The sequence below is a fragment of the Penicillium taxi genome (genome assembly GCF_028828555.1).
Source record: "Penicillium taxi strain IBT 34144 chromosome Unknown utg000002l_segment0_segment0, whole genome shotgun sequence".
NCBI classification, from domain to species: Eukaryota; Fungi; Ascomycota; class Eurotiomycetes; order Eurotiales; family Aspergillaceae; genus Penicillium; species Penicillium taxi.
The window spans coordinates 994985-1022655 of record NW_026643204.1 but is presented as its reverse complement, the minus strand read 5'-3'; the positions used below and the strand labels follow the sequence as shown (position 1 = coordinate 1022655).

General features: G+C 47.6%; 12 protein-coding genes across 12 annotated transcripts; 6 read left to right on the top strand and 6 right to left on the bottom strand.

The window, feature by feature from the left end:
* Positions 1-234: 234 nt before the first annotated feature.
* On the bottom strand, positions 235-1693 carry N7495_002317 (taurine catabolism dioxygenase TauD; the record flags this gene model as incomplete). The annotated part of the gene is made up of 4 exons (XM_057204986.1): positions 235-613; positions 696-956; positions 1050-1318; positions 1379-1693. The coding sequence occupies 4 exons, from the start codon at positions 1691-1693 to the stop codon at positions 235-237; spliced, it is 1224 nt and encodes a 407-aa protein (XP_057065593.1).
* A 408-nt stretch (positions 1694-2101) lies between these two features.
* Positions 2102-2985, top strand: N7495_002316 (uncharacterized protein; the record flags this gene model as incomplete). Its single annotated transcript, XM_057204985.1, has 2 exons — positions 2102-2176; positions 2245-2985. 2 exons carry the CDS (start codon positions 2102-2104, stop codon positions 2983-2985), a joined length of 816 nt encoding a protein of 271 aa, XP_057065592.1.
* A 328-nt stretch (positions 2986-3313) lies between these two features.
* Positions 3314-3893, bottom strand: N7495_002315 (uncharacterized protein; the record flags this gene model as incomplete). The annotated part of the gene is made up of 2 exons (XM_057204984.1): positions 3314-3761; positions 3889-3893. 2 exons carry the CDS (start codon positions 3891-3893, stop codon positions 3314-3316), a joined length of 453 nt encoding a protein of 150 aa, XP_057065591.1.
* An 837-nt stretch (positions 3894-4730) lies between these two features.
* N7495_002314 (zinc finger protein) lies at positions 4731-6434 on the bottom strand (the record flags this gene model as incomplete). Its single annotated transcript, XM_057204983.1, has 2 exons — positions 4731-6085; positions 6176-6434. The coding sequence occupies 2 exons, from the start codon at positions 6432-6434 to the stop codon at positions 4731-4733; spliced, it is 1614 nt and encodes a 537-aa protein (XP_057065590.1).
* A 613-nt stretch (positions 6435-7047) lies between these two features.
* Positions 7048-9028, bottom strand: N7495_002313 (Zn(II)2Cys6 transcription factor domain-containing protein; the record flags this gene model as incomplete). Its single annotated transcript, XM_057204982.1, has 2 exons — positions 7048-8354; positions 8416-9028. 2 exons carry the CDS (start codon positions 9026-9028, stop codon positions 7048-7050), a joined length of 1920 nt encoding a protein of 639 aa, XP_057065589.1.
* Positions 9029-9832: 804 nt separating this feature from the next.
* On the top strand, positions 9833-10351 carry N7495_002312 (U6 snRNA-associated Sm-like protein LSm7; the record flags this gene model as incomplete). The annotated part of the gene is made up of 3 exons (XM_057204981.1): positions 9833-10001; positions 10074-10145; positions 10224-10351. 3 exons carry the CDS (start codon positions 9833-9835, stop codon positions 10349-10351), a joined length of 369 nt encoding a protein of 122 aa, XP_057065588.1.
* Positions 10352-11348: 997 nt separating this feature from the next.
* N7495_002311 (uncharacterized protein) lies at positions 11349-11555 on the top strand (the record flags this gene model as incomplete). The annotated part of the gene is made up of 1 exon (XM_057204980.1): positions 11349-11555. The coding sequence occupies one exon, from the start codon at positions 11349-11351 to the stop codon at positions 11553-11555; it is 207 nt and encodes a 68-aa protein (XP_057065587.1).
* Positions 11556-12282: 727 nt separating this feature from the next.
* On the bottom strand, positions 12283-16031 carry N7495_002310 (uncharacterized protein; the record flags this gene model as incomplete). The annotated part of the gene is made up of 3 exons (XM_057204979.1): positions 12283-13206; positions 13262-15822; positions 15881-16031. The coding sequence occupies 3 exons, from the start codon at positions 16029-16031 to the stop codon at positions 12283-12285; spliced, it is 3636 nt and encodes a 1211-aa protein (XP_057065586.1).
* Positions 16032-16361: 330 nt separating this feature from the next.
* N7495_002309 (CCAAT displacement transcription factor COY1) lies at positions 16362-18661 on the top strand (the record flags this gene model as incomplete). The annotated part of the gene is made up of 2 exons (XM_057204978.1): positions 16362-16479; positions 16533-18661. The coding sequence occupies 2 exons, from the start codon at positions 16362-16364 to the stop codon at positions 18659-18661; spliced, it is 2247 nt and encodes a 748-aa protein (XP_057065585.1).
* A 1044-nt stretch (positions 18662-19705) lies between these two features.
* Positions 19706-20750, top strand: N7495_002308 (intradiol ring-cleavage dioxygenase; the record flags this gene model as incomplete). The annotated part of the gene is made up of 2 exons (XM_057204977.1): positions 19706-20424; positions 20480-20750. The coding sequence occupies 2 exons, from the start codon at positions 19706-19708 to the stop codon at positions 20748-20750; spliced, it is 990 nt and encodes a 329-aa protein (XP_057065584.1).
* Positions 20751-21310: 560 nt separating this feature from the next.
* N7495_002307 (PAN-complex poly(A)-binding subunit PAN3) lies at positions 21311-23908 on the bottom strand (the record flags this gene model as incomplete). The annotated part of the gene is made up of 7 exons (XM_057204976.1): positions 21311-22494; positions 22553-22697; positions 22758-23084; positions 23205-23490; positions 23549-23603; positions 23672-23737; positions 23836-23908. 7 exons carry the CDS (start codon positions 23906-23908, stop codon positions 21311-21313), a joined length of 2136 nt encoding a protein of 711 aa, XP_057065583.1.
* Positions 23909-25037: 1129 nt separating this feature from the next.
* Positions 25038-26636, top strand: N7495_002306 (clathrin-mediated endocytosis regulator UBX3; the record flags this gene model as incomplete). The annotated part of the gene is made up of 2 exons (XM_057204975.1): positions 25038-25175; positions 25227-26636. 2 exons carry the CDS (start codon positions 25038-25040, stop codon positions 26634-26636), a joined length of 1548 nt encoding a protein of 515 aa, XP_057065582.1.
* Between the last annotated feature and the right edge of the window lie 1035 nt (positions 26637-27671).

Sequence of the window (27671 nt, the reverse complement as noted above, 5' to 3'; positions counted from 1 at the left end):
AATTGATAGCTAACTAATCCATATAGTGCTGGGCCATGTTAAGCCAAATTATTTGATTTCAATACTGTAGTAATTTCAAAAAGAGAAAAGAATGCCCCTAAGAGTGGCTAAAAGAGTGATAGCGACACTGTCGAAGCAACACAGAGCTAAAACTTAGATAAAATGTTCGAAAGCCCACATTTCTGTCAATCCTTCACACGCGGCTTTAAATTCTCCAATGCCAATTTCAGATACTCACTCAGTACCTCCTGCGGTGGTGAGTGGATCGGCGGCCGGTGGTGTACTGTCAACCTGGATTCCACCTCGCTTTGGGTAGCAGCTGTCGTGAAAAGGCAGGGACCAGCCTCCCTCGTGTTCAGGTGTCCCGATCCACGTGCGCAGCAAGTATCGCTGAGGCTGTGGGGGAGGGGGATCGGTAAATCCAGTGCGAGAGTGGAAAGTCTGGCAGCAAGATACGAATTGAATGTCTCCAATTTCACAATCATAGACAATCCCGTACCGCTGGCAGGTTTCTTCCAAGACTTTCATAGCTTCGAGTTGCTCCGCGGAGAGAGGGGGGATTAATCCTTTGTCACTGAAGCGGGACAAAGACTTAACAAAGTATGGGTCCCATCTATGCAATTCAATGCTCAGTTAGATCAAAGCTATCCACGAGGGGTAAGCCCAGCGCTGTAAAAAATAGACAAGATACATACTTGACGTAGACACGTTCTTTGCCACCTGGCTCCATCATGAAAACGGGATTTTTGAACCAGGGCTCTTGGCCATCAGTCACCTCACCCTTACGGTCAACATACCAGATTGGCGATGACAATGTTTTGGCCACATCAGGCCGTTCATTAATCAAGGCGTTCCACACTATGTGTGCAGATGCACAACCCGAGGCACCACCCGTCTTCCCTGGGGAACAGAATAATAGTCCAACGATATCAGCTTCGTCAGTGTGATAGAATTGGCTATTATTTTCTTAGGTTAGTGCTAGGAAAAGGGGTAGAAATCATATAATCCGTGCTTTGCCACATGGATCGGCGGATGGGGTTTCAACGTACGGGGCATTCGTGGCCGAAATCTTAACCTTGTCGAGACTGTTGTGATAGTCTGCTCCTCGATTCGTAACGTGGCCAAGGATCAGGCCAAGTTTGTTTTGCGACAACAGGTATCCGAAGTGCACAGATAACCCCATCGTTGCAACAGCTGCCTTGTATCGCCCCCACTGGCTTATGGGCAAGCCACGATAAACAAAGAACCCATGTTCATTCAAGATGATATTCCGAATGTCCTGTAAGGCCCCCTCAAGAGTAGGTAGCCTGAAATTGGTCTTGCGGTACACTGATTTAGGTGTATGTTTTCATATGTGGCGAAATATATTAGTGCTTACCTTGCTGATATTAACGAGCGGGGTTCCAGAGGCGATGAATGTCTCGACAGCCTGCAGAAGTTCTTCAAGCTCTGCATCTGTCCATTTATGGATCCATTTCCCCGGGTGATCGACCATCTCCTGTGGAGTCCACACTGTCGGTCCCGTAATCTGACGCGGAAATTCATTGAACTGGCGCAATTGGCCTTCCACTGGTGGATGCTGACCACTTGTGCGAAGACCGTCGGGGAATAGTTTGCGGTCTACGGGCATTAAACGAGGAAGACCTGCAGGTAGACCCCGAAGGGCTGGCGCTACTTCCGATTCAATTGACATACTAACGAGGAGCGGGAGTTTCACCAAATTTGAAAAGAGTAAATTGAAAAGAGTCTTGTGAAAAATGTTTCTTCAACGATGATATCCAAGGGAGAAATTTGCTACATTTAAATAATCGACAAATGCGATATTCTGGGGTTTAGGCCCTGGAATTTCCAATGCTCAGTCTATGCAGAAGAGTTTAAACCGCACGGGCAAAACAACCCTTGCCGGCCCTAAGTGCGGGCCGGCGCTGAGGGGCTCAGTGGAGCCAATTGGATGTCGTGTGGGGGGCCTAGGTAGGGGTCCCCAAATACTGCACCGGATAATCTTGGCATTTAAGTAGTACACTCTTATTCCTCCTTGATACCTATATAGAGGATAATATGTCTTGCATGACTGCTGAGATAAATAACCACTTCTTTGAGAATGGTGGCTTTGAACGAAGAGAACTTGGCAAATGCATTGGATGCACTGTCGCCTTCAGATGTCCAAGAATCACCGGTACATCTACACTCCCATACACTCCAAGGAAGAAAAATATCATCTGATAATATACTCTATGCTTCCAGCGACTGTTCGCTTCTTTCCGTGCCTTCTTTACCCGGGGGTCTCCTCGAGAATTTCAAAAATTCCTGCCCAACCCAGGTGCGGTTTCCTCAGATAAATCTGGTCCAGACCCCTTATGTCAGTGTTTCAAAGACTCCCAGAACTCTCAAAATATAGATGCCCCGAAAAATCAAAAGTCGAAGACTTCTGGCTACAAACGGAAGCTGTCTGGTGTGGCACTCCATCGCTCCAAGTCAATTGAAAGAAACAGTTTCACCCTTCAAATACAAGAAGCACGGGAGTTCTTTGCAGCCAAAATATCTCTCCCAGCCGAACTAGATCGTCTAATGCGAGTCTTTGAGGGCGTCTTGAAAGCGCCCCGCCATACCGCATATTTTTATCTCGGATTGTGGTCGGCGCATCGAAGTTGCGTGTTCGACACAGCTGGGGCTATGCAGTCACGGATTGCCCGGCTATTCCAGGGCAGAAAACTGATTGAGCAGGAGTCCCAGCGTTTTGAATTTGCTGGGCGGCTATCCTTGATTTTTCTCACCCATGATGTCGAAATTATCAAAGCTCAGGACTGGAAATTAGCTCCAGGACAGAGTCGGCAACACGCTGCAGTGAGTTCAATTGCACAACATCTCAACTTGAATCCCGAAGAGATCAAAAAGGAGTGGAGACGTAGCCGCAACTACATCAGATTACTTGAAGAGTGCGGACCAGCTTCATTGTTAGAGCTTGGTACAGGAGTCAATTGGTAGTAAGTTGGTCCTGATTTAAGCTACTTGGTCGGTAAAAGTCTGACAATTTCGCTTTAATGATTCTTTAAGCTGGGAAAAAGCCCTCAGCAAGCAAGATGTGTCCCTTTTTATCCAGTTCTATAAGGAAAAGTAATTACTTTCAAAGCCAATTGAAACGGTTTCAGCTGGCTAGTGAGTTGCGCTAACATAGGAAACCATCATTTGCTTCTCATGCAAAAGAACTCAATATGGTAGCCGGCAATATAATCATAGATGGGATGTTGGCCTATGGGTGGACTATCGAGGCACTCCGCAAAGCCAAAACCCGTCTATGCAACGCATTGGCTATTCATTGTCCAAAAATTCTTGAATTCCCGGATATAGATTTGACGTCAGCTTCAGATACGGCACCAGTTCCGGATTTGATACCAGCTGCGCCGGAATTTTCATCAGCTTTAAATACGATACCAGATTTGGATTTGATACCAAGCTCAGACATGATAACAGCGGCTTCAAATTCGATACCAGTTGTGCCAGACTTTTCAGCTTCTAATACTATACCAGCTTCGGATTTGATAACAAGTTCAGACATGACAGCGGCTTTAGACTCGATACCAGTAGTACCAGACTTTTCATCAGCTTCAAATACGATACCAGCTTCGGATCTGATGCCAAGTTCAGATATGACAGCGGATTCAGACTCGATACTAGTTGCGCCAGAATTTTCATCGGCTTCGGATTTGATACAAAGTTCAGATATGGATTCTACAGTGACCGTGATGCCAGATAGCGGAAGCCTAAATCAATCTGAGGAATCTCCAGTGAATGATCTCGCAGTTTTTCTACTATCCTCAACCTCAGCCCACCTCAACTTCGAACAGTTTCATGATTCAAGAAAGAATGGAGACTGGAACTCGCACCTACCCCATGTCTCTTTGGGAGAATTTCTTCCGGATGAGGCCTGCTTTAGATGTCTTTGAAAGATCTCTAAATGAGATTATTTTATAGATTCTGATGAAAATTGAACACCCTTAGCATTTCAAACATGAACTATATCTGTAATTATATTGAATAAGCTACTTATCTGATCTATTCTCTAAATTTACTAGTCTCAAATTAACTGTCGTTTCCTCTTCAATCCTATCCTCGAGTCCTGCTATCTAGTCCTGTGCCACCAAGTTCACCGGTGGGGCGTTTTCGCCATTCGGTATGGGCCGTCGCTCTATGTAGATAAGGTGAACCTAGCCACCGGGCTACCCCGATGTGTGTGGGAAACCCGTCTCGATGTTGGGGAAATCATCAAGACCGCTGGCAAAGAATATCAACGATACACGTTTCAGATCAATTCGAACGTGCACTATTCGACGCTCAAGAAAAAGGCAGCTTAAGACTCCTACGAAGTTTATTCGTTAGCAGATGTCGAAATAAAAGCGAATAGGACTAATGAATGAACACTCAATAATCATGTTCAGTAAAGGCTGATTACGCCCATCTTTGAGTCATTGAATGACAAAGATATCTGCTAAACCGTAAAACTGGGTATCATAACAAACACCTGAACTCCGAGCCCAAAGACCCAATCCGTGCTTGCTTTTTTAACCAAATCCAAAGTCCAAAATTCAAAAATCCAAAAATCCAACTGAACCAATTCCTTGGATGGTTTCTGGTATGCTTAAGAAAGAAAGAAAACAGAAAAGAAATCGAGAACGAAAAGTTCCCCTAATTCCAAAACTGGCGTGGAACCCCAAAAGCGAAAAAAAAAGAATTCAAACTTGAGTCTTCTCAAATGAACTGTCTGCCAAAGAAAGCTCTGCACGAAGCTTTCTTGCGATTCTCAGTTTCTGCTCCTTGATAGCTTCTTCGATGAAAAGGTCGGGAAGTTTCTGCAGGGCCGGCTTGCCCTTAAGGCAAACTTTGCTTGCACTCAGGTAAGCATCTCGGAGCTCATCCCAAAGTAGCTGATCAGAAGCCTTCTTTGTCAGCGGGCGTGGAAAGTATGGGTCATTGCGATAGAAGGCCCGGACAGCCTGCTTAACGCCAACCTCATCCATGGTGATTGTGCGGCACTTGTTGAAATCAAGTATCCAAAGGTAGACGAACCGTTTGCGGAAGTCATAAATTTTGCGCACAAGCGGCACGGTCGTCGAATTTTTTGGTAGGTCGGCAATCTCTGTGCTAGTCAGAGGGGATGATACGGAATATGTTGGGGCAGACCCAAGGACAAATTCCACATCGTTGCCATCAATACCTGCCTCCCAGTACATAATGGCAAGAGCACGACCCATGTACTTGGCATATGTGCTGGTGTCAAGTTTCAACTCCTCCATCTGGTCGAGGTGCATGTTGTAATTCCGCAAGTTAAACATACGAGGGGGTCGGCGGGAGATATCCCGACGCTTTCCAAGATAGAGACGTACAAGGCAATCTTTGTTTCCAGGCGATCTCCAGGCAGCTTCACGCAGGGAGTGGTGGCAATAATGCCTGATAAGGCATGCCCGAATCTTTGAGGGTAGCGGGAGAATGCGCTCTGACTTGAGCACATTGTTAGGCACATTTGCTGTGTCTGGGGGGAATAGAGGCCCATGGGTCTGCCACCATTCGGCTGAGATATCACCGCCATGGGCCATACTAATAAAAAAGTCGACCTGCGGGACATGTACTTCCGAGACCATGCTCGGGTGTCGGGCAAAAGCCTCGAGGACCTTGGTGTGCATACCATAATCGTTCCATAGTTCATCCGAGTCGTCAATGGCAAGTTTGTAGACGTCAGTTGAACCGTCACGGGAGAATACCTTGCCACAAGTTCCAGCACCTATCAACCGGAATAGTTGCTCTGTTCCTTGCGCCAGTTGTTGTGTTTCCGCGAAGCTTGAATTGGTGGATGCCACAGAGCTGATTGACAAAAGTTTGGACAGGGGCTCCACAGATTCATCGAAGATATTCCGCAACTCTAGGATAGCCATGAGATCAGTATGGGTGTAAGCTTCATCTAGGGGAGAGTGCTCAGTCGATGCATGACTAGCCGCAATAATCGACGAACTTGACGCACTGGCTTCAGAAAATAAGAACTGGTAGCTTCCTGCGGTTCTAGGAGGAGTACCGAAAACAGGAGGTGGTAATTCTATGTCAGTCATGATATCAGTGTCAGTATCAGCTTTAAATGAAGAAGAAGGCTCAGTCGATGCATGACTAGTTGCACTACTCGACGTACTTGACGCATTTGACGCATTTGACGCAGTGGATGCTTCAGAGAACAATCGAGGAGGTACTGCGGCGCTGGGAAGAGTGCTGATGGTGGGAATAGGCGATTTTATGCCAGTCATAATGATATCAGCCTCAGCATCAGCTTCAAATGACTGAGAGTGCTCAGTCGATGCATAACTAGTCGCATTACTCGACGTACTCAACGCACTAGACGCAGTGGATGCTTCAGGGAGCAACGGCCGGGGAGGTTCTTTGGGAGGACCCATTGTAGGCTAGATTGATTAAGGATTTACCTTCGCGAAAAAACCCGTTGTAACTTTGTGAAAAAGGAGGGGATGGGAAGAGAGAAGGTATGAATATGATCGAGTTGAATAGATATAGAGTGGAGAAAAACATGCGATATAATTGGCCCTTGAAATCCACTTGTCCTAATTAGGTTGCGAACTATGGAGATTTCAACACCAACAAACCATAAGACGCCGGTTTCCATTAACTTTTCGACCCTCCACTCTATATGATAGTTACTATCTCGTTATGTAGCTTGACATGCTCAGTAGAATTAATGAGAAGAGAGGAATAGAAGAAATATCTATATGAGTGGAAGTGAGTGGATGTAGAAAGCAACCTTGGAAACAGAAGAGTGAGAGTGAAAGTGAGTATAAAAGTGAGTATAAAAGTGGTGGTGAGAGTTTGAGGGTGAGATGAAGGGGAAATTGAACCTTGAAAATCGGTAAATTTCGATGTTAGAAATATGGTCATATGATAGAAAATAACCTTAGAAAACATAAAAATGTCATGGATATTAGATAAAGATGCCACTAGAACGCTCAAAATAATACAGGATAAGAAAATGATATATCGAAGAATGAAGTGATGCACTTAAGCCGGAACCAGCCGTCGCTCGTGATCTTGCTCTCGATCTAGATCCTGGTCTGCAGCCCGATCTCGCTCTCGCTCTCGTTCCCGCTCATGATCTCGTTCATGATCAAATTCACGAGAGGTATCATTGGCACGCTCGGGACGCTCGAAACCTCGTTCAGCACCACGATCTTTCTCTTGTACGGCGGCTGCAACACGTGCATGATGATCCACCGTGTCGAGAATCGCTTGCATCAGACGCTGATTAGCACCCGGATCTTCATCCTCGGTATGCCGTTCCGGGTGCCCATGCGTTCGACCGCCGTCTGTCTCGCTCATGGCCCGACGAGGAGAATGGTGGGGTGATATCCCCAATGGAAGACTCGAGGTGATCGAAGCAAAGTGTGAACTACCAGGGGCGGATTCATGTCGGCCATGGTAGTAGGACGATTGCTGGTCAGCACCGCCTGGTGCGTCAACACGGGGTTCAATTGGAGATGGATGATTGGTAGGTGTAAAACCTTGGGATGGAACCGCGATGCCTCGATCATCTTCGGTGCGTTCCATGCGTTCGCGCGGTACCGACGATCCAAAAGCTGCGTGTAGTTCAGTTTCTTTGACGTCGCGCCAAGAGCATTTGGCGTGTTTCTTGGTACATCCCAAACACGCGGTGAGGTTTTTGAGACAGTCCATGTGGAGACGGCGACACCGATCACAGGGTGGGACGACACGCTCACCACGCTGTAAATCCTCCATGCGGGCTACCATCTCCAGCTTGAACGGACCTCCGTCATCCTTTTCCTGTGGGGTCGACTTAGGGGGCGGGAGTAGTGAGGATGGAGTGCTAGGTATAGCTACTGGGGTTGAATTTGCTGTGTTATAAATGCTATAGTCAGCCGGATCAGATCCACGGGGCCGGGGCCGAGGCTGTGGGATGAATGGGTCTGAAGCGCCATCGAAGCCGCGCGCCTGGCGATCGGCTGTAGTAAAGAACTTCTTCATCAAGTCAGCTCGGGTATCGGGTGAGGCACCTTTAATAGAAGTCCCATTGATTATGGTGACGTTATCCGTGTTGGAATGTGAGAACATGAATGGTGCTGGCAATGGTTTGTCTTCCGTAGCCTCTTCGGGTCGAGTCGCATTTACTGCCAAGAATCCAGAAGGCGGTGCTTGAGGTGGATGGCCATTTGTCGGGCCATTTCCATTGGTAGAGCGCCAGGCATCAACAGTGGTGCGCGACTGTAGCGAGACATCATTCTCTCGACGACTCACAATCGCTGTGCGGCGGTGCTTCAGGCGATAACTCAGCTGGCGAGCTCGGGCAGACACTATATCCAGCCTTACTTAGATACCATGCAAATTTAATCATAACGTTGACATCTTGCTTACCCTGATCAGCCATCTGGATAATGTGCTGAAGATTTTTCTCTAGAATCTCCAATGCGCCTAGCTCCTTCTCCTCATCTTCAATGATTGGTTGCGGAGGGATCATCTTCTGCGGCATACCTGAAGCGATCAGTACAAAGTCTTCCTCGCTGATTTCGACGCGACACTGTTTGGTATAGAACTGGCACACCCGCACCCCGTTGCGCGATTTCTCCAGGTTGAACTGCTCCGGCTTGCTCTTGGCGAACTCGACCACATCTAGCCAAGTGACCACGGATCCATCCTTGCCATGCGACTTGAGAACCCGTGGAGGCCCATCAAATAAGCGCTCAAAGCGCTTGATCAAAATAGGCCCCAACGGGCATGCGCCCAGGTTGCCCGCGATACTCTCATGGCGCTGTAGCACGCCGTCATATTCACCGATCAAATGCATAATGGCCGGCATGGTATCCTCGGCGGCGACCAAAGGGAGATTATCGGGGTACTGGCGCGCTAGGTAGTTGATATGTAGATGGTTCGAGTGTGTTTTGGGCATTTTGGACTGCGGAGGTTGATCGACTGACGGAGATCGGGGCCGTTTGCTGGACGAATCTGCCATTGAAATGCGAGACTCCATGGTAATAGTTGAAGGTAATGAATGGGTCTGAGTCTAGCAACTCTTTTTGGAAAAAGAAGAAGAAAATGAGACACGCCTAAAAATGGGGGGGAGCGGTACAGATGGAGCGCGGCGGAGTCAATACGGCGGAGCAAAAAAGGCGGCAGCTAAGCCACTAAAGCGGGCGTGAAGGAAGGTTGATGAAACAAGTCCATAGAGGAAATAGAGAGAAGGTGAGTGGAAAGGAAAAGCAAAGGAAGAACTGCAGTGAAAGTCTCCGTTGCATCCGGAACTAGGGATTGGCCGGGAACCAAGTCACAAGTCACTTCTACCTAATCTAGCGCTTGGAGGGACCAATAGCCCCCAAGTATAGGGTACAGAGCGGAGTCCCGCCGGAACTTTCCGCTGAGGTATTTCGCCCGTGCGTGGTATGTGCTGGCACTTCCGCGGACTCTCTTTTCATTTCTGTATTTACAAAGTGGAAATACTATTTATCATATACTTAGAATATTCAAAGTAGTTGGGATAATATTGACTTGTAACAGGAATAGGGGGGTAGAGCCACCGTATCTTTCGTATTTCTAATTACATGTGGTATCGTAGAATTAAGCTGTTTCCGCCCCAATAATTCAGCCCCGGTGACAATACGAATACAGTAACAGCGGGATCCAAGCCAATTTCAATCTCACCCACTAACATCAAATCCTAGACTGCCACAGCCAAAACACCCCCTCCCAATCTCTTCCAATCATTTGTCTTCTATTCATCTCCATTCACCCTCCGATCTGGGTTTAGCTTTCCCCTTTATCCAATTTTTGCCTCACCATGTCTGGACGTGGAGGCTCCATCCGAGGAGGTGATCGCGGTCGCGGCCGGGGTCACAACAAAGCTGCTGGCGCTGGTGGTCATGAAAAACCAAAGAAAGAGAACATCCTTGATCTGAGCAAGTACCTCGACAAGGAGTTGGATGTCAAATTCAGTGGCGGTCGTGAAGGTCAGTCCAGACTCCACTCATTCCCATTCTGTCCATTTAATACGCGCGATTTAAAGTACTAAAAACCCGCAGTCACCGGCACTCTGAAGGGCTACGACCAGTTGATGAATCTCGTTCTTGATTCTAGCAAGGAGGTTATGCGTGGTGAGTCTAAAGAGGAGTAGACCTTGACATATCTCATTCCTTCGGTCTTTTCTTGTTCTCTATGCTGATTCTTCCCAGATTCTGAGGGCAACAAGAGCACTCGCCCCCTGGGCCTGCTCATTGTTCGTGCTAACCTTCTCGTGTCGATTTCACCCGTTGGTGAGGCACTCACTCACAACCCGTGGTTGCAAAAGACTGTTGCTTAAGCGACAATGATATTTACGTCATTAAAGATTATTGAATTCAGAACATGAGATTACCACTACCAAAGATACATCTGCTTCAATCAACCTCCTCAATACCCATACGGAGATGGACCGTAGCTACCTACTGTATACGAAAGCACCGCTACGCTGATGACATCCTATTTACTCAAATCTTAGTCATTGATATCTCACGTGACTTGGTTACAGGACCAAACTCACTCTTCTCTCTACCTAATACAGCTCGAACAACGTTGCGCAACCACCAATATCAAGACCAAGTGGTATTCTGAAACACTAACCACAGAGAATCTGTCTAGCACTTTGCTTGAACATTGTTGTGCAATCAATTGAAATCACAGACGACAGAAACCTTTTCTCTTATTATGAAGTCGGCAACGTGATGAAACTACAGCTCCCTTTCAGACAAGACAAAATGACGGCTACAGTCTTAAAATCATTTTGACCACTTCTGGTCTTGTGTAATGCTTGTTCGACTAGCATCTGAAGGTGATATGGTGCTGAATGTGTACGATTGTCGCTTTGTAACACGGTTCAGAGAGACGAGAAAAGCTCCACCTTGGACCCTACATATCGAAAAGAAGTATCAACAGTTCATCCTCAATGGCGGTTCATCAGAACATATCGACAAGCTTCTCTACCAGAGATGACTGTCAAATTTTGAATCTATCAACAATGAAAATTATCTCTTATTTATAGTCGATGAAGATATGGAAACTGTCGAAAGCACAAAATACCACGACAAAACTAAAATGAAGAAGACCAGGTTCCCACTGATTTTAAAATTGAAACCTCTCTTCATCGCGATATGTTGCCTACTATGACACTAAGGTCCGTTCCTATTATAGGGCGAAGGATTTACAAAGAATCAGTGTTACAGAACTGTTTGCGTGTGAGACCCTTAGTTCTATATTGCCAAAAAAAGCCCCAAAGAACAAGACAAAGAAGCACCTTTCGAGAAAAGCACCCAGATTCCTGCATGGCCGGGAATTCTTTAATCCGTAAGATTAGAGCCGGAATGACCCACAGTAGTTCTCCACTTACGTATCCTCTCTGCTCCATCAACATGCGTCTTATTCTTGAACCTCCTCAGGTCACGAGTCTCTCAGCAAAGCAATTCCAGAGTTCATTGGAATTTGTGGAATACATTCGCACCTGGCTTACAGACCGAACCCCAGTGTCTTGAGCATTGAAAATGTGAATCTGGCTTGGGTGCTCCCGTGTAGTCATGGGTGCCTAGAATGCCCCAAATCTGGCCACGGCCAATGTTGAGGTTGGACTGAGCTGATCTCAGTGCTGTTTCCTCGTGTTTAGGCGGACCCTGCTTTCATTTGTAGCCTTGCATGCTGCTTTGTGATTAGAACGACAAGCGATCTGATTTGCTTTGCTACATCAGTAGACGACTCTGCAGCCGGCGCAGAGCGGAGGGCATGGGAAGAATTAGAGCATTTGTAGAGAAACATTGGTACGCACAGACGAAGGTGAGAGTGCAGTTGATTCTCGAAGGATGAGTGCTGAATATCTAAGATATCAGGCTGGACCTACACGGTCTCGCCCGACTATTGGCCGCGTTTAAGCCACGCGCCGGTCAGTTAGTAGTATGGTGAGTGACGTGAATCCTGACCGTTTTATTTTCCTTTGAAAAAGGTTTTCCCTCGCCAGCTTTAGTGGACCGATTAAATTATTCTAGATTTCTGAATTGAATCAGTGCTTGCCCTACTTCGATATCTGCGAGCATTTAAAGCTATCCACACCCAGGGAGACTTCAATAGAGAGTGGAGGAAATAAAGCTGTAGAGCGTATTGAATTGAATAGGTATCGTAATGCTAAAGCCAAAGAATTCTACAGAACTGGATATTGTAATCTCACATCTACCTTATCGAACAAGGCCCGAGGCCTGGGCACTGACCAATTTATGGAATTTCATCTCCATTTGCTGGTTCTACCAAATCACCAAATTCATCTTCCATATTTCCATCAGCTTGTGCGGATGATACTTGTGTCTCTCTGTCCTTCGGACGCCGTATACCTTCAGCATCCTCAATCCAAGGTCCCGCTTTCTCCATACTGTCAGTGTATTCAACACCGACACGCAAGTTGAGACCTGCACTGAGGGCACGTTCAATGCGTGCCTCGCGTTTCTGAGTTACAAGGGTTCGGAAGATGTGGACGAGGAATCCACCCAGAACGTCAACACTCCATTCGTCCGGGACGAGATCAAGGACTTCACTGACATCAAACCAGGCCGCGAAACGAGCAAGAAGATCGCTTGTACGTTCAATACGGTCTGACATATCCTCTATTTGGAGGAACTCATCTAGAAGATGACGGAAGAGTTCGCACTGCAGATCGTGAGCGGCAAACTCGGGTAGAGCACCGGTTGGAGAGGTAGAGCTACGTGGTCCACCAAATAAACAGTATCGGATCGCGGAGTCGAAGTCGCCTAGACCATGGGTGAGTAGTCGAAGAGCAGCACGGTGACGACCTTGTAGACCGTCTAGAATAATGCTTTCAGAAACAAGGTTATCTTGGAAAGGCTCTATGCGGGCCAGCACTTTGGGGATGGAATAGGTAATTCCAGAAGGGACAGGGGTGGATGTAAATTGAGTGCCAGAGGTGCCACTCAGAAGTTGCAGCAGGCGAAGTCTAGACTGCCACCAGGGTTCCGCAGGGATATTCTCGATAATAAAATTCAGATATGTCGGCTTGGGTGGGCGAAGGGCCCGGTATGTTGAGTATGATTCTGAAAGTGAGGTTCGCGCTGCAGGATCCGATTCAAGTACTGATAGCACTTCATCCAGGTAGTATGAGATCAAGTCGTCGGCGTATTGAGTATACTGTAAAATTGTCAGACATATTTTTCATCACAAGACGTGCTTGGGAAAGACTCACATTTTTGGCAAACACCAGGTGTTCTAGGTAAACCTGGACGGCATTGGGGGCACGCTCCTTGAGCAAAGAGACAACATCCGTGGGGTCCAGCCTCACACGACTAGAATGGTCCGCAAACACCTGTATTCCTAGCTGGGGATTACGACCAGCAAGCCAGGAGCCATACTCCTCTACCAACTGGGTATCCTTAATCTTCACTAGATATCTGCGCATCTGCAACTCGATGCTGGAAGCAGTAACCTCACCACCCGCATCAGTCTCTCCATCAATGATCCTTCTCCAGGTGCGAAGGACATTGCGAGACATCTTCTGGCTTTGGTATAGTCGACTCAGGATATAGAGTCTCTTATACTGTTCCAAAAGCACAACTGCTCGATCGAAGTTACCCTTCCAGCCATCAACCAGTCTATTCAGCTCGTTGCGGATCTGGGAGGTCGTGCGTTGCTCTAAATTCAACTGACTATCTTGCTCCAAGAGGAGGTGAAGGAGTGCAGCATCAGTACTGTCTAAAACATACGTCTCATCAGTGATGCTCCCATATCCTCTCTTTTGTTGCCACGAGAAAAGAAATCGCTTCACCATATTCAAGACAGGGTCGTGAATGACAGCTGGTCCAGATAGTTTGTGGCTGGTCTTGTCGACCTGGCTGATCAGCTTCTCTCCAGTGGCTGCCAGCCCTGCATGAATCCATATGCCTTGCGGACCCTGCAGCACTTCGCATCGAAGTAGAGGAATGAACAGCAAGACCAGTCGGGGATCAAGGTTGCCTGATAAAAGCGCCAATTCGGTACGATTGATCGTAGACTCTTCCAGGTTGTCCGACTGCATAGAGAGAAGGTCGGCATAAAGCAAAAGACTGGCTTTCTGCTTTACGTAGCCCAACCCGATGAACTCTGACTCGTTCTTGGGCTCGGTATCCCGGATAGAACGCATCAATTCGGTAACGGCATCCCGCTGCAAAAGAGTATGACCGCTATCATTGGTATGCTCCGCATTCTGCAGGATAGATTCGAGCTGAACGACCAATGGATTTTTGACTAAGCGCCATATTTGGGACCCTGACCATAGAATGAGACTACTCTGAAGTTTAACCAGCCCTTGAGCAAATTTAGCTTCTTCGTCATTTCTCTGAGAATCAACCAACTCTTGAGAATCGAAAAGCTCTTTCTCTCTCTGCGATTGCTCAATCGAGTCTTGCGTCCTAGGGTCTGTTGATGGAACATGTGGAGACAACGACGGTGTTTTTAGGCGAACCATTTGCAGAAGCTTCCCGATGTTATCAAGATCGATATGACTAGGACTGGCCGTATGCTTCAGGCCGACTTGAACAGGCTTTGTCTCCAATGAAGGTAAATCTAGCCACCTCTTTTGACGCTCAATCTCTGCAGGGTCATCATTCCATTTTTGAATTTCCAGTCGACTTCCTAGCTTGTCATCTTCAATCACAGCAATCACAAACTCTTCTTTGACACCATCGTTTGGTTGGAGGGATTGGTCATCTTCCCCGGCATCGATTACCACTGACTTGGGATATCGGTGAAAGTTGATGGTACCCCGAACTACTTCGCCATCCACATCTACAAACATGCCTACTCCTGGCTCGGTTGCCTCAGTCCCTGTTACTAAAAGAAACTCAGAAGGAGTTGGAGATACCACATGAGGTTGCAGTCGTTTCCCTGGCTTCGGCAGAGGCGGTAATGGCTTCAGTCCGTCTGGAGATGGGGATGACTCGGGCTGTTCTGCAGATTGGGATTGAGGTCCCTTGTCGTCCCGATCCTCGGAGTTTGATCGTCTAGGGGTGTCGGTGGACGCGAACGGGTCTGGTGTTCCTGAGGGAGACCTTTCCTGTTGAGGGGTCTGCACATGCGGACTTAGCATTCCCACAAACGCATTGAGGCTGCTGCTTCTTTCGTGCACATGAGGATCGGCAGGAGGAGAGCTTGGATATGATGAGGAGGGCGATCGTTTCAGAGGAGTATGAGGACCAGGAGCAATGTCTTCCACTTGTCCAGACTCAAATACTTCGCTAGAAGATGAGATCGGGAATAGCGGAATCTTTTGCTGATGTTCAACTTCGAGTAACGAATATGAATGGCCGTCAGCCGCACAGGCAATCGTCCCTCTACGCGCTGCCACTAAGCAACCAGGGAACCCAATCTTCTTGATGCTTCGAGCCTCGTCTCCGATCTGAACGAGTAAAATCCTGTTTCTCACGGCTATCATGACTACAGGCTTCTCTTCAGAGTCGGCATCGCGATTGAGATCCAAGCCACCAACCCAACTGCAGTTGTTGACCTTTGTGTTCCCGAACGCCGGACTAAGCTCTGGTAGCATGTAGAAAGTGACTGTGCCATTGCAGAGAACGCAGGCCTTGTTGACCGATGCGAGTATGACTATTTGCCGAACGCCATGCTGGTCGGGGTTTGAAGGAACGGCTTGGAACGGGATGGGCAGTCGCGATGCGAGTATAAATGTGGGTTCATTCGAGTCGTCGGAGGCCCCTGGAAGGCAGACGAAATGCAGGATCTCTGCTGCAGATGTACCAATATACAAATTTTGCTCTATTAAGTTGCATATTAGTGATGAGCTTTCATCCGGTCAACAAAAAACATAGCTTACCCCAATACTCGACGAAGGTAATGTAAACGTCGGAGCTGTCCTCGGTTGCTATCGGGACGTTGTCGAAGAGTGATTGCAAGACATAAGGTGCAGTCGCTGAAGGACCAATTCTCTTCTCCTTATGAGAATCAGATCCATCATCAGAAGCCATAATGGCTGACTTCTAGGTATCTCCCCACTAGCATTGCAGTTGAATGGAAGGCGGTAAGATGAGGCCAGAGCTTCAGGGGCCACTAGATCAGGAACGGTTGGTGCCTCGGAACAACGGCTTCCAAGGAACACCTAGACCTTTGTCTCCAAGCAGTTGGGAACCAAATCGGTAACCCTTAAAGCATTTACAGCTCTATTGATATTACATACAGCGGAAGAATATCGGACCGGGTGCCGCGTTGTCCTGAAGCTCTCCACGATTTCCCCATCTCAGACAGGTCGTGATTTAGAGTGGGGTGAACTACAGTGCTCTCTGGGTTGATCGCTGGTCATGGATTCTTTTGCTATTACGGAGGGGCTTGTGCATGAGCAAGATGCCCCAGAATCAGTTCCCACAAAGCTATCTGAAGAAACAAACAAATTCCAGCGTGCTATTGCAGCTTGGCGAGGTAATGCCAGCTATCTCAGAACTCTCATGGAATGGCTCATAATTATTATACAGGTATTGACTTGGCTAGCACCATCGCTAAACTTGATAAATCTGCCTCTGATATTGTTGACCATCAACGCGACGCTCTTGTCCAGAGAAAGGAACTCGCCCAGAAGACCAAGGATTTTCGCAAGCTAGATGATGATGCCAAACTCACAGATTACAAGGGACTATTGAAAGCCTACCAATCCTTCATCGACCTTTTGACCAACCAAGGGAAAGCATCCTCCTCCTCTTTCCTACAACTATACTCGTCCTTATCCGAAGCACCCGACCCCTATCCACTTCTTGAAGCTTCGATTGATTCCCTAGTATTGTCAGAAGACACTGTTCCAAAGTTGACCTCGGAGCGAGATCAATTACAGAAGTCTGTGGAGCGCCTCACGAGGCAGCAGGAGGAAACAGAGAAGCGTCTGCAGGAAGAACGCGCTGCAAGAAAAAAACTAGAACAGAATCTGGAAAATCGGGCCAAGGAGATTGAGGCGTCGTGGGAGGCGGTCTTGGCGGAAAAGACAATTAACTGGGCAGCGAAAGAGAAGAGCTTGGAGGAGAAAGTAGAGAATCAGGAGCGTCTGTTAAAGGAGCTCAAGGCAAGCTATGAGGTCTCTCAGCGCATGGGTGGGGACGATGACAATGATGATGGCCGTAGTACTGCTACTGCCGCAGAGCTGGAACTTGTTACAGCCGATTTGGAGAAGACCAGCTTAAGGCTAGGGGAACTGGAAGCGCGGAATGAGCAGTTGCGGGTAGAATTGGCACAGGCAGTATCACATTCGAATCCTGATCAGTCGGCCTCTGTTGAAGAGGACCCGGCTTACCTTCGTCTTCAGTCGGAGAATCATGTTTTGCTACGGAAGCTAGACGCAGCACGCTTTGACAAGGATTCGACGCGGCATACCTGGGAGGCCAAGCTTCTTCAATCCGAGAGGAGTTCTGCTAAATCTGCAGCTGAGAGGGACGAGCTGCGCTCGCGCCTCGAGAAAGTTGCTGACTACGATGATATCCGTCGCGAACTAGAGATGATCAAATCGATTGAATTTGCTACAGGGGATGATGATGAAGTTGGCGAAGGTGCAGCTGAGGATGGTGCTATGGGCACCAATGGCACAAACTCGAATGGAAAGAACTCTTTGGAACAACTTCTCCTGGCTCGAAACAAGAAGTTGACTGATGAACTTGCCGTCTTGCGAGTATCAACGCGTGACGTTCAATCCCAAATTGAATCGCTACGCAGTGAGCTTTCCACAACTAAACAAGAATTGGAAAAATCACGAGCCTTGTCTACAACTTTAGAAAACGATATCAGTCGTGTGCAGCAAGAGGCTGCCAATGCGTTCCCATCCTCAGCAATGTCTGTTGCGGGAACCTACTCTTCCAGGTATCCGCACTCATCACGTCGGGGTGCAACATCCCCCACCTCTTCGATAATCTCTGGCTTTGATCAAGGCGCCGCTTCTGCCAATACCATGGATGCCATCCGTGCTGGCGAGGCAGTTGGTGGTGGTTCTGGCCTTCTGCCCATGATCCAAGCTCAGCGAGATCGCTTCAAGAAGAAGAATGCAGAGCTTGAAGAGGAGCTATCAAATCTGTACGGGACCGTCAAGTCACTCCGCCAGGAAATCGCATCACTGCAAAAGGATAACTTGGGTCTTTATGAGAAGACCCGGTACGTGTCAACATACAGTCGTGGCCAGGGCGCATCCACGTCTGCATCCTCGTATGCAAATGCGCCCAACTCGACATCTGTCTACGCGTCTGCCGATTCATCATCGGGACTTTCCCTCGATCGGTACCAATCGGCTTATGAAGCTCGAATCTCACCCTTTGCAGCCTTCCGTGGCCGTGAATCGGCGCGCGCATACAAACGCATGAACCTCCCAGAGCGGATAGTGTTCTCCCTCACTCGCATCATTATGGCAAATCGAACCAGTCGAAACTTGTTCGCAGGCTACTGCTTTGCCTTGCACTTGCTACTGTTCGTGATGCTTTATATCATGAGCACAACGGAGATCGAACAGCATAGCGCCATGAGTGTTGTCGGCAGTGCGGCGGCAGCTGCCTACCAGGCAAATGGCGGCAGTGGCAGTGGCCAAATACGTGCCGGTGATTGGCAGGAGGAAGGATTCAATCAAGCAAGCTGATTCAGATTCAACTCTTTTGTAAAGCAAATTACCCCTATTTGGTTCTTCAATAGCGAGGGTTTCGGAGTTATGTTTTTATTTATGTCTCTATGACTATTCATCCATTCATGGCGTTTGGGAATGAGTGCACTACCTCTGGAAGTGATGAGTTCAGGTCTTACTTTTGTCTTGTTTTATGCTGGCCTGCCAGTGTGTACAGTCTAATTTCTTAGGTGATAACTACCTAGTGATATACATTATTTCTTTGGAATCCACCACGCCTGGCCAGCTAAAGTTAGGGTATATGTCACTATTATGATTCTGCCCTGTAACCAGGTGCCCCTTAATATATTCACCGCGAAGGTACTCTCCAACAGCTTCTAACCTTCAAACCTTGGATAGAACTTTCAACTCTCAACTGTATGGACTCCAGGGCTAATACTATGCGGTATATGGAGTATATCCGGCCTCGATTTCTAAAGGCCAATGATGGAGCCGACATGTCTGATTATCATAAAACCTGCGGGGAAGGAGCTTCCCAAGTGGGTCTAGACTTCAAGTGTCGTAAAGCTCGGGTTATGAATAAGGAACTGCTTACTAACCTCTAATGGTTTAGTGGGGACCATTCAGTAAGTTTCCGAGCTATTTCCTCGTCCTATGCCATTGAGAAGTACCATTTGTCAAGGTACCGGATACTTAAGTAGTGTATATGAAATACCTAGATAGATCCAGTCTCGGGTGGTATATCTATATTCCTGCGTTGTAGGACCTGTAGTCAGATGATCTTGTCGTGGGGGTTATCCCGGGCATATGCAGATAGATTACGGAGTATGCGGGGTTGAGATGGAATCAAATAAAGTCGATTGGATTGAAATCAATTCCTCGGAACTACGGATAAGATATCTTGAGTAAAGCCGGGGAAGAATTGGTTAAAAAAGGATTGAATACATCAAGACCCCGGATCCTCTTTTCGTCGAAATCTCTTCATCTGTCCAACTCCAATTTTCCCCCACTTCACCTCTTACACCTCTTCACTCAATTCCCAACAACCTCAGTCCACCCATCATGGACCCTTCCCAAGTCAAGATCCCTCCCATGAAGGATCTCAATGCCGACAACATCACAGAAAATGTCCACACAATCAATTCCCTCTGCAAAGACGACCGCATGAAGTACGTCCTCGAGCGACTAGTCACACACCTGCACGACTTCGCCCGCGAAACCAGACTCAGCAGCGAAGAGTGGATGGCAGGTATCATCTTCTTAACAGAAGTAGGCAAGATCTGCTCAGACGTACGACAAGAGTTCATTCTCCTCTCCGACATCCTGGGCCTCTCCCTCCTAGTCGACTCAATTGACCACCCCAAGCCTCCAGGCTCAACTGAAGGCACCGTCCTCGGGCCATTCCACACCCACGAAGCTGTGGAGATGGAAGCTGGCGCGAAAATGTCCTCTGACCCCGGTGGCGAACAGCTGCTGGTTGTCTGCACGCTGAAGGACACCGAGGGGCGTCCTATCGAGAATGTTAAGGTCGATATTTGGGAGACGGACTCTACTGGACACTATGATGTGCAGTACCCTGAACACGATGGTCCCGATGGACGGTGCATTATGCGCTCGGATAAGGACGGTCTTCTCTGGTTCAAGGCTATTACGCCTGTGCCGTATCCAATTCCGCACGATGGTCCAGTCGGCAAGTTGTTGAAGAAATTGCACCGTCACCCGTACCGTCCTTCGCATATGCACTTTATGTTCGAGAAAGAGGGATACGACCATCTGATCACGTACGCACTCTACCACATTTTTTATATTTCTCCATGATGCTAACTTCACCCACAGTGCTCTCTACCTCCGCAATGACCCATACGAAACTTCTGATGCCGTCTTCGGCGTCAAGAACTCCTTGGTCGTTGATATCGGCAAGGCTGGCCCTGAGATCGCCAAGAAGTACAACGTTCCCGAGGGCCACCCTCTCCTCACCTATGATTTTGTCCTGGTGTCAGACACCGAGACCTTCGATCTGCGCGTAAAGAACTCCAAATCCGCTCTCGACAAGCTCGGTCGTAAGGTTAAAATTGTGAATGGTCTGCCTGTGCCAGACTTGGATTGATGAATTCATGTGTAAAACTTACTTATATGATGACATCTTAAGAGTATAGTATAGTATTTCTTTGAACGAACATGCAACGATTTGAGATTGTTACGTTTCTCTGTGTCTATACCGAATAAAATTGGCACTACGTAAGAGTTGACTGGACTATTAACTAGCAAGACATAGAAGTATAAGGTCTCCCAGAAACATCCATGTAGAGGAGCAATATTCCAAGATCCTAGTCGAGGAATTACTGCCAGGTGAAAACAAAGCCTTGGGATAGACCAATGGTCTCGGGACTATCCTATAGGTAGTACGATCTACTAATCTGCACTTTGGTATTGAGTATCTTAATTCATATGTTTACTCCGTATCCCGTAAGATACGCTGGAGTTGCCAGCATCGTTATCAAAGCCAAAAGCGGAAAAGTTAAAAAGAGGGCAAATGCCCAAGAGGACCTGTGAATGAAGTAGAGTTCCAGCAGTTTCCCTACATTCCATTTCTGCCTGTGTGTTAGGCATGAGAGTGCAACGCATACAATAAACCATTATCAAGCCAGTTGAATAAATTGACTGGAATCAGTGCATTCGTCTGGCCGGTTTCATCAGCGCCTGGAAGCAGGACTCGAGGGCCTTTTTGACTTCCTTGTAGCTGACGATGAAACAGCTCTGCTCGTCACGGCTCACTAGGCTGATTTTCTCATCAGAGCCCGCATCAAGCTTATTCAAGCAGGTCAGCACATGACCAAGATCAACCACCGGATCACCTTGGGTGTCAACTTGGTGGAAGACGTAATCTCGGAAAATCTTCAAGAAATACTTCTCCCCATTCTCTGCCCACTGACGGTCGTGCTCATATTCAGGTCGCTCGTTGACGAAATTCAACTTAGTCATGAGACGAACTAGACGACCGTTTTCGAGCTCGCGACTGAGATCAGACGTAAGTTGGTCATCCAAGTGGAGGGCGGAATCAAAAGTCGACATTAGTTGAGATGAAATGCCCGTGATGAAAATGTCAATGGTCCGGTCCTGATCTTTCTGCAGTCCGTTCAGTAGCCAAAAGACTGAATTCTTCATCTGGGGGCTGTATGCTCGCGTGAAATGTTCCATCGCCTTAGTGGGATTGTGCATCACATTGGGTGCATTGGCACCCAGGGTGACAATCATCTGCCCGAAATTGACGAGATCTTGGCGTTGAAGGTCGGCAACAGGTCTTGACGAGTCAAACTGGACGACGTCCAGGATGGAACAGGCATTCAAGCGAACACGATTCTTGCCTGTCACCAGTACTTTGCTAGGCTCCAGTACTCGCGCGGCCAGACCGTTAGTATGAATCGCCTTCAGCGCATTTCCAATTTGAGTCATGTAGCCCCAGAGAACCTGCTCAGGAATGTGAGTATTGTGGCGACCCGCTGGGAAGCGACTAGCACCCAGGTGTTGTTCGGTAAGCGTTTTGGACATGGGGTGGTAATCGGTGACAAATATGAGTGAACTGTCCTGGAAGCTTCGACTGGTAAACGCGTCATGGACCGTCACCACACTCCCATTGCAAATGCGTTTCCAAGCCTGAACGGACCGTATGGCCTTCTCGTTAGTCAGGCGGAATCCTTCAATTCTTCGCAGCGCGTAAAAGTTGCCATCCTTGCTGGACTGTGCCTTGTAAACCCAGCTAGGAAACCCGAAGGTGGCAGCGTTCTTCTGGTTACTGAGATCTAGTGGCACTAGGGAGTGGAAGTAGTCGACTTGAGCGGGTAGGGTTGTGTCTAGAGAAAGTGATGAGTCTTTGGTACTAAGGAATGGATTGAAGCGAACGCAACATACTGGGAAGGGTTTGTAAGGTGGCCGCAGATTTCTTTTGCAATTCCTCTCGAAAATCGTTGGGGAGAAAGAGGTCATGAACATTCCTCTGATAAGCGAGAGTATTCTGGTTGTGAGGACCGATGGGCGCATAGAGGTGATATTGGACCTGTGAACTTGTCAGATGAGGCTGGCGATATGTTGTATTTGGTGGAAGAGTTTGTAATACCGGCTGCTGAAAGCCAGTTTGACTGGCGAAGAAAGATCCTCCTAGTGCAGCTGCATCATGGGAGTATGGATTGGATGAAACTGGCCCAACGGCACCACCAGATAGCGGAGTGGTTGCTGTAACGAAGGAATCGAAAGGTCCTGGAGTAATTACTCCGCTGCCATTTCCCTGCAAAGGTAGGTAGTTAGTCGCATGATATCCAAGACTGCAACTGCGATAGTAATTGTGATGATCCCGATTCGGATGTAGATCCCGATTCGCAAAGTGATCAGCCAGACCACTCAGACTTCTACTAGGGCGCATATAGAACATCTTTGAGACAGTATTCTGGCGCGAGAGTTGCGGGTGCGAGAATTACGAGACCTGGAAGAACTCATGGACTACTGCCATCTCTGGATGGAAGGAGCCTCAGAGCCAACAAAAATGGAAAGAGTGATCAAGACTTACTACGTGTGTTTCAAATCCTTGAGGGAAAAACTCCTGTACATCAGCTACAGTCCAGTCCGCGGCTCCTTCTTGCCGCGGGGTGCTCGTATTAGAGCTCTTGGCAGGAGACCACAATTCTCCATCAGATTGTCCCCCCATACGGGATGAAGAAGTTCGTGGTTGGAATGGAGCAGCGCTTGCTGCTTTCGGGGAGATGGTGGTGGATTTTTTGGGGGTAGTAGCACCATTGCCTGGCAGAAGAGAGGGGGTGAAGCTGGGAGAGTCGACATTGAATCGTTTCTTGTTACTACGCATACAATGTCTGTCAGCGTCGTTTCTTATCTCTCGGCCTTGCCACCACACACCTATCTGACTGTTGGGTCGAGTTAATTTTCAATGGATCGTGATTAAAAGCACAGCCTAATTATTAGGATACGTAAAGTCAGTTACGATATTCAGAGGACTTGATATAATATGATAATAAATACCCTTATCTTCATAGCGACAACGGCCATAGATTGTCACATTGCGACATACTGTATCTTTTGCATTCTCTGTACGTAAGGGTGAGCGCAATTCACAGTCAATTTCCAGCATGCAAGCCCAGAAATTCTATAATATAGTTTCCACAGTGCAGCCCACTATGCCTCACCTCGAGTCTTCATTTTCGGAGAGCCCGTTGAACGGCGGGAATGGTCGAGTGGGGGCTTGTTGATCGATGCCATGATGTATCGGCTGATACCGACGAGATAGGGGGGATCAACGCAGCAGGATCTCCATTGAACCGGGGTAGAGGCACAGAATGAGTTGATGGAGGCGAAGGTACATGCCCTGCGATGCGCCTGTTGCTAACCCGCGTTATCAATCGAGAGTGGCGTATCAATGGATAGAAATCCACAATAAGCGGAGAGATGTCAATATAAAGGAAGCATGCAATAGGAATTAAATAGTCCCAAAGCACCTCCTCCCAAAAGAAGCTGGGGAGTGATAGAACCGCAGAGCAGGAGTGACGCGAAGCGAGGCCACTGAGAGGGTGAAGGGGGAGAGCACGGACCAGGCGGTCAGACCTGTTCACATAATCTGGAGAAGATATCAGGGAAGACACAAGTACAGTACTACTAGGTAGTTCTAAGAGTCTTATAAAATCTAATAGACCAAGTTTAAAGCTCTATCAATAGTATTCTGAGTCTAAGTCTAACACCCAATATTATATCGTGAATCCACTCGAATTGGGTTCCTATATGAAAGGAAACAACAAAGAGTCAAAGACTGATATACTATCTGCCCTTATTTGGTATCAGCAACCTTGGAAGTCTAGAATCTGGGACCTAGCATGCTATGATGATCGATCGGGACTAGCTCTCCAGGGCTTTTTCCTAATCTGGGATGTTTCCCTTCCTCATAGGCTAATCTTGAGGGTAGAATAGGCAGGGCGACCACAATAGTACTATTATAGTAGTTGATAACGAGCTAATCTGGAATTTGCTTTTATTAAAGCTTCCAGGTTAGTTCGTGATAGTTTAATTCAAGTATATGAATGTTTGCTCGGAGTAGTCAGTAGATTTCTTAAAGCGGTTTATAAGTAGTAAATAGTGGCAGAATAATCCTTCATAGTCATAGTGGTCATAGTGGTATAATCAACTAGACAGAAGTAATTATGAGTTTCGGAAGTTCATGGAAATAATATTGAATAGAATATTTAGTTACTATTTACCCTCAGGGCCACAGCTATCATGACCGAGGATCAGATGTGAAGTGGGTTTCATGTTTCATTTGTAGGCGGTATGACTAGCGGTATCCTCATAGTCGTTTCGGATTCGGCCCTGACAAGTTCCCGGCCACCTATGAACTAGCATGTCTGCGCCGGATGACCTTGACCTTGACCGGCTCTCTCCTGATGAGAGAAGTGTGTTGGATATATATACATCTGTCACAGGACAGGACCTAGCAGAGGCTATTCCACTACTGCGCCGCTCTCAATGGAATGTTCAGGTGGGTTACTGACTGCCAGAGCTCCGAAATACTTGCTAAATGATATCCTAGATTGCCATCGCAAAGTTCTTCGATGGTGAAGGCCCAGATCCCCTGGAGGAAGTCCGTGCGGCACTTCCTGAATCCCCTCCACGATCGACTCGTCGAACCCAGAACCTGATGACCGACGACATCACGGCACAGCTGGCACCTGCCGCGCGTTCCACGGATCTTGCCTCCCGAATCGATACACAACCAGAGGAACAACACATTTATCGCCCTCCTTTCATCCTTTCACTATTGTTTACACCGTTTAATCTTGTCTATCGGATTCTCTTTAGCTCATTTCGTCTGTTCGGAACCCTGTTCCCCTTCCTACCCCGGATTTTCAACGTGACGGCCAATCCTGCACTGCAAGGAGCACGACGCAATACTACAGGTCGCAGGCCACTTGGCCCCAAGGATACGGCAGCTCGCTTCATACGGGAATTTGAAGAGGAACATGGACCGCACCAGATCCCGTTTATGGAGAATGGATACAACATGGCATTGGAGAAAGCCCATCGGGACCTGAAGTTCTTGCTGGTTATTCTCATGTCGCCGGAGCATGACGACACAAGCGATTGGGTACGGGATACACTTCTCGTGCCGGAAGTTGTAGAGTTCTTCAACGACCCGCAGAACAACATTATTGTGTGGGGTGGTAACTTGCGAGACTCCGAGGCATACCAAGTTTCCAGCTCATTGAAGTGCACCAAGTTCCCTTTCGCCGCTGTCATCGTGCACACCCCGAACGTGTCCTCGACAGCCATGTCAGTTGTTAGTCGTATCGCAGGTCCCACCACCACGACGGAATTTATGAGCCGACTCCGAACTGTCACTACTTCGAACCAGGAACCATTGGAGCGCATCCGGTCTACACGCGCCGAACAAACTGCTTCTCGGAGTCTACGTGAGCAGCAAGACTCGGCCTATGAGCGGTCGCTGGCGATCGATCGAGAACGAGCCCGTCAACGTCGCGAGGCCGAGGCTCTTCAACAGAGGGAGGAGCAAGAGGCAGCAGACCGTCAAGCTGCTGAAGAAAAGAGGGAACGTGATCTGGCACAGTGGAAACTATGGCGCGCACAGTCTCTCTCTGCAGAGCCTGGAACGGAAGTTAAGGAAGCAGTGCGCATTAGTGTGCGACTACCATCCGGAGAGCGAATCATGCGTCGGTTTGCACCCGAGACAGAAATGGAAGAGCTCTACGCAGTAGTGGAGTGCCACGAGGTCCTACAACAGACGGATAAATCTACGGACGTATCCGAGCCAGAAGGCTTCGAGCACCAATATGGGTTCAGATTGGTTTCACCCATGCCTCGGGCCGTTTATGCTGTGGAAGACGGCGGGACTGTCCAAGAAAAAATAGGGCGGGGAGGTAATCTGTTGGTGGAGCCAATTGAGGAGGATGACAGCGAGGATGAGAAAGAAGCTGTCACATAGACTTCAGAGTAGAGTAATACCATTCACGATATTGACTCGAAAGCACGCGAGCTTACGGGAGACGGAGTAAACCGACGTAGATATGGAAATGACCACGTGGGTAACCTATAGTGGACAAGCTATAAAATAGTGCTGCGCATTGATTCCTGGCTCGTTTCCATTTACTGGGGGCCTTATAATTACCTACCTAATTAGGACAGTAGAATCAGAAATAAATGAGGATAAATAAATTTGGAACTGGATAGCAGAAACAGTCTATTAATCTACGACGTCAATTGTCAGGATATTATGCTCAGTACTCACCATGAATCATACGGGGTAAAGATGAATCATAGTTAGCACAGCCATAATTCGTCCGATCAATTTCGTCCGTTTTTCGGGGACTAAAAATCGGCCGGAAAGCTAGTCAACCGGTTCCCGAGAGCCCTCATTTACTTGCGAATTGAATCTTTTATATGGGGCTTCCGGGTATTTATCATCCGGCCATTTTTATGCATCCACATTGGACCCACGCTGATTCAATATTTGACACACCATGATGCATGCAGTATTAAGGAGTTACATACGAACTAATGTAGAGCTTATGGTTCTAGTGCGTTCTTTTCCATCAGAATTCTACTCCGTAATCCTATCAGATTTCAAGATGCGTGCATATTGTTCTCTTTCCGTTTTAGGGGAAAATGACGCCAAGGAAACAAAGTTGACCTAACCATGAAGAGGCAACGAACAAATGGTTTCAAGTCTCGGGTCTTCGATGTTGTTCGCCTCCGGTAATCTAAGTTTCTTGATTGCTGGTTCTCCCGGTCCCGATTAACATTTCATATTCCTGCTCCGTATATATCTTCCTCCTTTTAATTTTCGTCCGTTCACTCGTTTTGACTACTTTCTTTAATATAACCCTAATCATCCCTCACCACTTCTATCTTTTCCCCTACATTTATTTACCCCCTTTTATCAATAGTGATTTAGAGCTTCGACCATCTTGGCTCTTTCTCTCTATAATCAATATATATATATATATATATATATACTGCG